Source organism: Achroia grisella, unplaced genomic scaffold (assembly GCF_030625045.1).
Source record: "Achroia grisella isolate CSIRO2021 unplaced genomic scaffold, CSIRO_AGI_Agris_v1 utg676, whole genome shotgun sequence".
NCBI classification, from domain to species: domain Eukaryota; kingdom Metazoa; phylum Arthropoda; class Insecta; order Lepidoptera; family Pyralidae; genus Achroia; species Achroia grisella.
In genome coordinates, this window is record NW_026712992.1 from 1,374,254 (window position 1) to 1,386,412 (window position 12,159).

A 12,159-nucleotide genomic window follows, 5' to 3' on the forward strand; every position below is an offset into this window, starting at 1 on the left:
TTTTTGTTACACTAATCTTGATATGAGAAGTGAGATTATGCCGATCTTTTTTTTTGATTAACCGAATTGACTCAATTGCACGATTGAAGTACTGATGTACTAATTACTTGGTAATACCTCAATGGTTATCTGCAATAGTGATAGTGATGTAGTTACACTAATCAATGCATCGAAGTTGATAACGTTCATTTATTTATTTAGAATTAGCTTGTAGGTCTAGTGGATGTGTCGTTGCCGTATTTAAGTGTGTTGTTTAGCTTATTATAGGGACAATGTCTAGACTGATTTACGCTCCAATTAGAGTTGTTAGTATTTATAATATAATGCACTAGATTTTCCACGAAATTGTGACAAAAAGTGATAATATTGCAATATTCGGCCCATTTGATATAAATTTTGATACTGAAATTCAGAGATTATTTCCATAAGAGATTATATCCATACCATATACTTAATAATAGTGTTAATATTTTGAAACATTTTACAGAAATGATTTATATTATTTTATATAATAACATGGTAATTATTTGTGATGACTGTACTTAGAATTGCAATTTAAAGATTGTTTTAATGTAAGTTACATATTATTTTATATGATAATAATTTTCATAAATGTTAATTCAATGCAATATATATTTAATGTATGCAATTTTAAATTAATAAAGCACAGAGTACACAATTTTATTACACTTGTTAACATCTGCATGTTAGCAGAACTGTTGTTTGTATTGAACATTTTGATTTCATGTAACAGTTTTGTATAATGACATGTATAAGTTATTAAATACCAAAATTTAAGTTCCAATTTAATCATTAACAATTAGTATTATAGTAGATTTTGTGACTGTTTTGTAATCTCTTTATATTCTATCCCTTAGTGTGTACCGTTTTCTATTAAATTTTTATCTGTATTAGGAATGCAATCACAAAAATAAAATTATAGAAATTAAAACTGTCTTATGTTTATTGTCATTTCTTTCTTAATTATATTATTGATATCAACTATAGGATAACACTCCATAGTAAAAAAATATAAACACATTTTTAGTTAGCATTAATATTATTTACAATAAAATAATGGTTCCAGTTCAAGTAAGGAACAAAATAGAGAATGCCATAATAATACAAGATGCGGCTATATAAGGAGATTTCCTTTCGCCAATTCTTGCACACTTCCAAAAGGTCCCCAATAACCTGTTAACAATGGTATAATGAGAGATGGAAGAAAAATTATCAGATATATTGTCAATGAGGGCAAAAAAAGGACATAATATAGGGATTTTTGTTATGGCCATTGGCAATAAATTAAGATTTGTAGTTCTAAAAAAATAAATATCTAGTGTCAGTGCTGGTACTATGGTTGCAAGATAACTAATGGAAATATTTTAGTTTATATTGATTATGCAGATATTTATAACAGAAAAAGAAATGCCTAATAACATTATACTACTAAATTTCTATAGACATTAAGATGTTGAAGTAATAGATTAAATTACTTAAACATTCTTTAATTTACCATTAGAAGTATTGTTTCGTTAATACCTTGTCATAGTCTATAACTTATTTAATATTATCTAACTTTTTATACTCATATTTACATGTATGGACATATTAGCTGCTTTGCCTGCAATTTACCCCATCATTTCTATTATAAAGTATCCTTTGGTAACCAATGAACATTTATTACCTTAATTTCTTATAGGTTTTTTAATGTTACCATTTCATAAATTATTTTATATTAAATTGTCCAATTATATGCCTAAAAAACAACTCTTGTCCTGAGAAAGATGGTAATAAAACAATAATAAGGTTATAAAAATAATTTATACAAGAATTACTATTTTAATTAAAATATTTAATAAAAAGACATTAATTTAACTTACCCGGTTTTATTACGGTCCATTATACTTGGAAAAAATGCTCTTAAGTATGCACAAGTACATATCAAGAGAAGGATTACTGATAGAAGGCTTTGGAAATTAAACAGCGCACTCTAAAACAAACATTATTACTCATTATCATTATATATAAATAAATCATTCATAAATGCTGAAAAATAACAAAAACCAACCATAGTGTGATATCACTTTATGAAGTAATTGTTGTTACAAGACGCAAACGTTTTGGATATGCAATTATTCAAGTATTTCGAGGTAACTTTATTAAATTGTTTAATTTTTAGACTGGAATTTAAAGTTATTTAGTCACAGGCAGACAGTTGGTGGAATATCGATATTTAAACACTTTAGATATTTTTGGAATAATATATTTATTGTTAACAATAATTTAGATTATAAACTAAATATCTGAATTGAACTGAATTAAAATATTTAAAGATAATACTAAAATAAAAAAAATTAGTATTTTATAGTTATTTGACACTGACTGACAATAAACAGTAATGTCATAGGAAATGACACTACTTATCTACACATCACACATTTCGATTACAGTATTTTACATTATAACATACACATGTCAAATAAAATTTATTTTTGTAAGAGTTTCTCGAGAAAAATTTCAGTTTAGGCTGACATTTTCAAAACAAGATTGTGGTTGTAGGTGCTTAAAAAAATTTTAAAACATTTCAACGTCCTTATTCAAGATATTACTAATTATTCTTATTTAGATAAAGCTAAAAGTTTTATGAAATGCAGCCGAACCACTACATTTTCTTTTCATTTATTTATAAACAAGAAGTATTGCAAACATGTCAACGTCATTGTCAAAGTCATGTCATATAGAAAGTCAATTAATTGATCAATTCTCAAAATTTTAAAGCTATTTTTGTGGAATTTAATAATTGTAGTATAAACTACTACAAAATAATTTATTATTTAATTAGTAGTATTATTAACAGTATTTTTTCTGTTATCTTTATATTAAATAATGGACGAAGATAAATTTGCTTTAGTTGAAAAAATAATTGTAGACATCGAAAATGTTATGATGAAAAATGCTGAGTTGTAATTATTTGTATTTGGCAAAATTTCAATTGTTTTGTCCTGTAAGTATTAGGATAATGTTCAACGTAGTTTATATTTTCAGATGTGCATTTGATATTGTTCCTGTGGAGACCAATTTTCAAAATAAATCGCCAGTCCTTTATTTGGAAAATTGTCTCGGATTGGAGTCATGGTGTGTGAAACATGTATACATGTATTGTTACTCTCAAATTATGGATAAATATTTTGCGAAACCAAAACGTAAAGCCTTAAAAGTGTCTGCAGCGAATGCAGATAGGCTAGTAAGTTTAATAAATGTAACATTACTACTGAATCCTGAATTGAACTCTTTATGGAACAAAAGACGGGAGTTGGTACTGAAGGCGTTTCTGGAAAAGTCTTCAGAATTGCAGTTTACTAAATTAGTACTGTCAAGAAAACCAAAATGCAGCGATGCTTTTGCCTATAGAAGGTGGTTTTTGGATTTAATATTTACAGGTAAGTAAATTTGTGGCTAATTTACATAAAAAATATAATATGTGTTTTATATGTTATGATTTAAACACAAAATGTAAACTACATACTTAGTCGTAATTTCATGTGGCTCATGTGTTGGTTGTTCACTCAACTCAACAGTTTCTTAAGTTATCTGCTTGGTTTCAATGGTATTTTCTATATCTATCTTGTACCTCTGGTGTTTTCTTTGTTTATGGACAAACTATCAACATTATGTGTAGATTCCTTGATAATATATTGCTCTTACTTAAATTATTAGGGTATTTTATTTTTGCAATACATTTGCCTACTATGCTTATATACTAAATAATATTTACTTATCCTAATTTTATAAAGTAAGTATAATATGCAAAGCTAGGTACCAAAGTAATTGAGTATTTAACCACCCATATAGGTACCTAGAAATAGTACATTTTTAGGTTAAATATCATTGTGTTTATGACCAAAATAAAAATAATAAACTATTATAATTGTTGCTTATAATAAAATTTGGAAGTAATAATCAACACAAAACTATGTATAATTCAGATGGGGCAGTGAGTCCACCATCTCTGCTATTCTGTTTATAGCCTTTATTAGTAAATTAATACAATAAAAACATTATTATGATATTAATTCTAACTAACAAAGTAAACATAAAAATTAGACAATAACAATTTGATTTTTAATTTTTCAGATGAAAGTATGCATAATGATGACATACAAAATCTTGTGGATGAAGAGTTACATGTATGTGAATTAACATCAGATAGCAGCCCTAACAATTATCACAGTTGGAATCACCGTATGTGGTTTTTAAATAAACTCAAAACTGTAAAACAGTTTGATATTAATTTAAAATATATTGAAGAATATGAATTCTCTGAGAAATGGATGTCTAAACATATATCAGATTATACTTGTTTTCATTATAGACAATTTTGCATAAAGAATATATTTTGTATTGATAACAGCAGTTGGTGCAAATTCAGTAATATTGTGGGTATTAATTTTAGAAAGAGTTTAGTTGAAATAGTAGCTTCAAATATCCCACAAGATGTTACAATTCAAGCATCACAAGAGGATTTATTGTCATATACTGAAGACAATCTAGTGGATATGTTGTTGTGTGGTTCTTTTAAGAACTGTAATTGTATAGTTGACAATGTTTTAATATGCAGGAAATTAGAAATTCTCTTTCATGAACTTTTTATTACTAACGAGTTAATGATATTTTATAAATATCATGAAACATTGTGGTATCATAGACGTTTCGTAATTCATGAAATAATCGCCATTATGTATGAGTATTTTGGTGTAGTTCGACAAAATAGCGCTCTAGTCAAGAAGAGTTGTAAGAAATGTAATAGTGATGACTTAAGAGAGAAACAGCCAAAAATTGTGAGATATGACAGCAATCGCATTTATTTTAGTGTCCTATTTAATGTGTTGATATGCCATGAAAAGAAATTCAGTGAAGAGAGAAAAATCGATGGTGATAATTATGCAGACAGGCATGTCAAGTATATGAAATTTGTGGAAGGGCTTAATAATGTGATGTAATAAGATTGTTCATGGTTTTAGAATGTCTTGGCAACTCAAAACTAGCAACTAAAATTATATTATAACCAGTATCTACAATTAATGTTACTATTTATGTCATTATATTTTGCTAGAATATAGTTATTATAAATAAAATTTTGTAATATATAGGTAGTTTTATAATTTCATTTATGAATCAGAACATTTGTGTCAATTCGTCATACTGATGTAAGGAAATACATTGTATAATAGAAATGAATCTGTGATCTCTAAATAAAAGATTGATATTAATCACTTGAAAAAGAATATAGATAGTTGTACTTGTTTATTGGTCAGTGTTGTAATGAATTTTTCTTCTAATATTATTTATTTATGTTTTACTGGAATAAAATATGTAAACTTGTTTCAAATCTTATTTAAAATTTTATTATATAATAGCATATTCATTATGATTATTTTCTAGAATTCTTGTAAAGGCGTCAAAACATCAAAATAATATATATAAATATGTATATAGACAATTGTGAATGTAGAATAGAAGTGGCAATAGTTTATATAAGACTGCTGATATGGACTTCTGTTAATATTAGCTAGTGTATTATTTCTGTACATTCTTTATAAATAATTCCTTGTGGAATATACTTAAGGCTCCTATCCGACGAGAATGGCAACATTGGATTGTATCAAGATATTTTATAATTATACACGAAAATTTAATTAACTTTCTATATTTTAGTCTTTAGCGACAATGGTAGAAATCATTGTCATCTGGAAGTTTGTTCTTGTCTTTTCTTAATTCAGGGTGAGTACGGCAGCGCATATTATAGTTACATTTTATTCTTTATTAGTTTACCCTCTTTAAGGTATTCAGATGCAGATCTTGTGTATGATGAGCAATAAAAATCCATATATTCCTATATTTTTAAATAATCTAAGTGACGCTTCGGAATATTAATAAATAGCGTTTGCCGTTTTCATCGGAGGAACCGCTAAAAGTCTACACTTTACTACACTACATTTAAAACAAACATCTCATATAAAGTCATTATAATATATGACTTTATATGAGATGTTTGTTTTCAATTTGTAAATAAATGATATTTTTAATTTTTAATATAGTATTGTCTTTGAGAGTATTTATTAAATTTAATAAAAGACATGTTTTACACTTTGAAAATAATGATAATTATAATTTATGAAATGTATTGTGTTTATATTTCTCATTCTTTTTACATTTATTACTACTTACTTCATATTCATCTGAGTTGGAATAGAAATAAATTATAGGTAGGTATTATAGGCCATATACGTTATACCATATACGTAATAGTGAATAAAAGACGGACCAGTCATGCCAATTATCCTTCAATTATATTTATTTACTTAACTCCAAACAACCTTAACCTCCATCCAATACTAGCTTCGGCCTTTCAACTAATAACTGCCTTTAAACGTACGTTCTTTCACAAGCGAATCGACTTTCACGCAGAAAAGGATACACATGTATAAATCTAGGCAAATAAAACGAGAAAGATTGTACGCTCCGTAATCTCGCGCATTCCCGCGTTCTTCAATTATAATCACCTTTTTCTAATTATGAAATAGTAAATCTTTAAAATTGCAATATTTGACTATGGAACGAAGACAATTATAATTATTGAAAATATATAAATAAAATTTATAAATCTTAAACGTGTGTTTCGAACTCGTATGGAATAAAAAATAAAATTTTAAAAGAAAGTGATATGACATGAATTTGAAAACGCGAACAATAAAACAAATAGTTCAATGAAAACACTCCTTTTTGTGTGCACGTGCTTTTCGTGGAAACTCGCGCGCGTTCTTGATCGCGCGTGAAATAACATGTCGTGGCAGCTAATGACTAGTCGATCTTGTTAGTACTATTTAATATTATATTATCTGTGTTAGTACTAATAATTAATGAATATTTTCCTATATATTTAACTATATAATGAAGAAATATCTAATAATCTGCTTAGCTTGGGTGGCCTAGATGACGCTGGTAGTCCTGTATTTTTTTTATTATTTAATTTATATAATTTAATTGTATTGTAGTGTAACTTTTTTTTATTATTTATAGCAAAAGCACATGTTAGATATATTTTTTCAGCAAGAATTGAATAATATTGCATAAAATTACTATTCCAAATCACTACAAGAGCACTTTTGAAATAACCAGTTTTAAGAATAAAATTTGCTTTAGCTGTTATTATTTTTAGAATCTTTAATAAATAATTTAATTTTATTGATTTTGAATATTGACAACGGGAACTTTGCAAAACTTCGGCAATAAAGGGTCTTAACCTTAATACTTTTGTTTTACTTTCTAGGCTCCCGCCCCGGTTTTACCCATAACTTGCGAGATTTGTATATATTAAAAAAAGTATACGCCACTAGCATAATGTATGATTAAAACGATGATAGAATTTCTGTAATGTTTTAACACAATATATTTACACAGTGATCCTGAATATTTAAAATAAAAAAAAAATCAGTAGAGACACAAATAAAATTAATAAAATAAAAAAAAACAAACCGCCTCCTCTCTATTTAAAATTTTACCTTTTATACCAAACTCATTCCTACTGTATTATTTTTTAGTAGGAACTCAGTGTTGCATTCCGCCTTTTGTTAAAATGGTAGCTATTGTAGATTTTAGCAAACACGTTATGCTACGAACTAATTGTAGCATCAGCTACGAATGTTTTCTACGTGGGATAATCATTGTACGACATTCATAGAAATGTTTTCAATGGACATACCACATGAAATTGCCGCCGTTACAGAAATAATGTTATTAAACTATTTGTTATGTGACATTATTAAAAAGTTTTTATAAAACTAGATATTGGAAAACGGAAATAAGCCATTCTAAATTAACTCGGATCTGGGTGTGACAAGCTCTTTCTAAATATATATTCGTTCTCTAATAACTTTAACCACTTTTTTCATTGATGATAATGGAATGGTGTCCCCGCCTGTGCTAACGGTTATTGTTAGCGGGACACCAATGGAGGACGATAAGATGAACATGAGGTAATGTCATCGTGGTAAATGCATCACGATAGTATCCAGGGGGAGCCACATGGATCTAACCCTGACTATTCTAGACTAGACTAATGTACTATACATTGCTAGCACTGGGTTTATTTGACACTCCCCTTTCCTCCACTTACTTTTACCAATGAGTAATTTATTTTGGAGACCAAGTAACCAAAGCGATTCATTACAGTCAAATAATGCTAATGAACTTACGACATCAGCATCATTCCAAGTGGCTCTTTGATTTAAATTACGAAATAATGCTATATTATGTCCTTATAAATGCATCATAATGTGCTTAAAACTCGTACCAGCTGAGTACGTACAGGTGCATACGCATTACGCATCGCACCGTTACTCGATGTGGGTCAGGAGGTTCGTACAGGGGTACCCCCTTACTTAATCCTACATAACAACTAAATGGTTGTATCTACCTTTCGATTCATGAAGCAAACTTCAATTCCACGCTTTGGTGTTAAGGTTCCATATCTAGCGGACTATTCTACACTGAATGGCATTGTGGGATTCACTTGAGCTCGTGACGTCACGGTGTCGCGCGTTCGCGGGTTCTTCTTCGATCGATATTCGGGTAGGGATTCGGTTGGTTTCGTGTGATGTCGGAGGGGCCGAGTACCGGCGGAGCCGTTACCACGTGCGAATTACGTAACTCTGATGGGTACAACTCATTGACAAAGATTACTTGTGTAACGAAGCCTTGCTGTGCTTTAAGCGAACTTTAGATATGTAATACTTGCGACAATGTTCAGTAATGACAAATCTGAAATACCATCAGGTTTCCGGAAATGGACATTGTAGGATGCAATACTCTTATAGTTTACGACCGTTACCTACACTTCTAGCATGAATCGATGATGTTCTCTGGTTTACTGCTCCCTGGAGTTCTATCCTTAATTAACATTATCTGTTAAGATTCGATAAGGCACCATCGATTTAATTCGGAGGAGTAGGTTTAGAGACTTATATTGGAAGTTTACTAGAGACATTAATCGTAACTGATCGTTTTTCGAAGATAATATCGTTACTCTATATGTTATGTTTTTCTGTATAAATATTAGGTTTTATATTTTTTACTATTCTACCTACATAATTATATATAAAATTTGTGCCCTCTTAACGACTACATACAGACTAGTGTTCAACTGTTCATCCAGGCCAGTCACGCAAAACTTTGAGTTAACTAATAAGTCACCGGTTTGATATTAGAAATGCAGAAAGCACACTTTGAGTCAGGTAACATGTAAAATTTATAGATTTAACATTCTTGATTTTACTTAAAGGAGTAAAGACAATGTAGGTCGTAAAACGAACACCTTACATTTAAAAGCACTGGTAACATCGAGAGGTTTATTTTAAATTGCTGACGATTTCTTGACTGCTACGCAGGCGGTATTATAGGATGCCGGGAAACAGCCATGTTTAAAATGCAAAACGAGTGGAGACTGCTTCATCTGGATTCCCGAGCGACAGAAACGTTTCTAGAGATTATGTCGCAGTGGGAATGAGAACATTTCAAGATACGAGCCTTTCCGCCAATCGTGAAAATAGGCTTTTTATTACGTTTAATACGATTAGCTATATATAAACCAAGTTTATAACGGTTTTTAAAGTTAAAATAGACAAAAAATTGCGGTAGTAATGTAACATATTTATTAATTATAAAAGTCAGATATTTCAATATTGTTTCAAGTAGTGTATTGCTATTTATTTTATTATTCCATGAACGATTGTGTTTTCATGACATTTGGAGCTTTAAATCCAAATTTAATGAATCCATCATTAAATTTGATTGCAATCTGTAAGAGAAATGTAAAAATTTGTTAAAAATGAGATATGTTCCAATATTGTTTATCTGTATATCCTTGAGTGCTCAAAGAGCAACGTATTACAATCGGAACTATAAAAACAATAGCTATTAAAATATATCGTAAGAATACAAAAGACAATAACAATATATATATATATATAAACAAACACAAAGTTGATTTTAGTAATAACCCAATATTCAGAAAACTCCGTAATGTTTGTAATCTATTTATTCGATCACTAGGTACTTATTTTTATATTTACAGAGTGTAATTATTGACGGTAGACTGGAAGTTTTCCATTTCTATCTATTCATGTATATATATAAATTTAGGGGTAGATAAGAATTTTAGGAACAAATAGTACATGTAATAACAGCACTACATATCTTATTAATCAATATTATTTTTAGGATTGCTGAGTATAAATTGCTTTTATGTTTCACCTGGTAATGAGAAAGTTTAATTATTATTCAAAGATTGAATTCGAATTTTAGTTAGATAGAACATTATATAAATGGAGGTTTTGCGTGCCTTCGACAGAGTGGTCGTTGCTTGATGATTTTTGAATCGACGCCAGGGAAATACTAGATTCGAATTTCAGTTACGTAACAGATTTATTGTATCCAACAGTCATTTTCAATTGTTCATAGGTACAATTCCATACCTATGCTGTCTACCATTTATTAGTAGGATTTCACATAATTATATGTACTGTATGTATATACGTATACCTACATACGTAAATACCTTTGGATTTAGATATGACAAAGCATGAGCTTTCGTATGAAATTAATATAATCGTTTGATCTAATATATATATATATATATTCGATTATGAAGACAATATTTGTACTCTATTTATAAACTAACATATGTTGTGAAAAAACAATATTGTGTTCTAAACTTCTACCTATAGACCTATATAACATACTATTCACAAGTTTGCTGGAAAAGCTGGCAGATAAGTAAGAGCTCAGACACTGTGTGACCTCGATGTTGGGGTCAGTGTACAGAGCTGCGATACGGAAAGTCGCGATCGTTAGCTATCATCAAAACTGCATCACTAAGGACTAGGGCAGTGCAATAATTGCATCAAGTTTAACCGGGCCCGATCGATGTGAGGGTATTTACCTCGACGGGCGAAAATAACCCGGGTGCTGGTGATGTCGGAGTAGTGCCGACACACACGCAGCGTCCGTGCTTAATATTACCTTAGCTTGTCAATTTTTTTGTCGTAATATTCTCTATTACGTTCGATAAGTTCGAACTTGTACGATGACATTTATAGAGTGTTTTTGTAAAGGTTGTAGATATTCTGAAATTTGTAGAGTCTGTGTAGTTATACTAAAACAACTTATGCGTCGTATCGTATCATAGCTTTAGTGGTGTGGAAGCACCGCGACGGAGGCAGTGTTTTGCGGCTGCGCGTGGAAGCGGCAAGTTGCCGGGCGTCAGTTGGTCGCCGGCCGCGAGCTGCCGGGCGCGCGTTGCGAAGTATGGCGCCCCGCGCCCGGTGCGGCCGGTGAGGCGCCGGCCCCGCCGACCGCCCCGGGTCGACGGGCCAGCCAGGCCACCCGAGCCGCACGAGTTGGACGCACCGAACACCATGTCCTTACTCAGCGTCACAGGTAGTGTTTTGTGTCATTTCGCGCCAGTTCTGTGGAGGTGCAACCTCTTTGTGCTAAGATTGAGACTTACGCAGTAATTTGTGTCGTTATGGACGCGTATTTTGTGTACAGGTATTTAAGCTGCTCCAGGGCTCCAGACACTCAATGTTTTGGAATTGATTGGGAAGATATATGAATGTCGAATGAATTTACAGCAATAGTATATTTGAAATACGTTTGTTTCATTCAATTTTCTGTCAGGTCAATAATGTTTAACGAGATTTTTTTTTATCATATGCGTCAATGAAAGATAGGAGATAAGTGAAGTTTGATTGCTGCATCGATAACCTACCGTTAGTTTGTTTTACGTGGGTAACTCTCAGGCCGCTTTATGTATTTGTACTTAGTACAATGGATTTTATAACAAAGCTAACCCATTGTTAACTCGGTATAATAAGGTAGAAGGGTAATTTGTTACAGAACATTAGTCATGGAAAAGTTTGATTTTTGTAGGGTAGCTAAGTATGGATTAAGTAAACTAAAACTTTGGTAATTGAATGATTTATTAATGTCAAAGCATTCAAATATAGCCTACAAGTTGACGTTTTCTTATATTACAACAGCTTAAATAATATACATATCTTCACGACTGTTATCTTCGATGGAGTAGTCACGTAGCCA

General features: G+C 30.5%; 2 protein-coding genes across 3 annotated transcripts; one reads left to right on the forward strand and one right to left on the reverse strand.

The window, feature by feature from the left end:
* Positions 1 to 154: 154 nt before the first annotated feature.
* On the reverse strand, positions 155 to 2,397 carry LOC131849992 (protein kish-A). Its single transcript, XM_059200127.1, has 3 exons — positions 2,072 to 2,397; positions 1,884 to 1,993; positions 155 to 1,194 (listed from the first exon to the last, which is right to left on the reverse strand). Exons 1-3 carry the CDS (start codon positions 2,072 to 2,074, stop codon positions 1,089 to 1,091), a joined length of 219 nt encoding a protein of 72 aa, XP_059056110.1. The 5' UTR covers positions 2,075 to 2,397; the 3' UTR covers positions 155 to 1,088.
* Positions 2,398 to 2,781: 384 nt separating this feature from the next.
* On the forward strand, positions 2,782 to 5,036 carry LOC131850015 (protein prenyltransferase alpha subunit repeat-containing protein 1). 2 transcript variants are annotated; one of them, XM_059200162.1, is made up of 3 exons: positions 2,782 to 2,966; positions 3,049 to 3,443; positions 4,138 to 5,036. In XM_059200162.1, the coding sequence occupies exons 1-3, from the start codon at positions 2,890 to 2,892 to the stop codon at positions 5,001 to 5,003; spliced, it is 1,338 nt and encodes a 445-aa protein (XP_059056145.1). In that variant the 5' UTR covers positions 2,782 to 2,889; the 3' UTR covers positions 5,004 to 5,036. The 2 variants fall into 2 exon arrangements, with proteins under 2 accessions (XP_059056145.1, XP_059056143.1); XM_059200160.1 differs by having other exon boundaries at positions 2,878 to 3,443.
* The last annotated feature ends 7,123 nt before the right edge of the window (positions 5,037 to 12,159 follow it).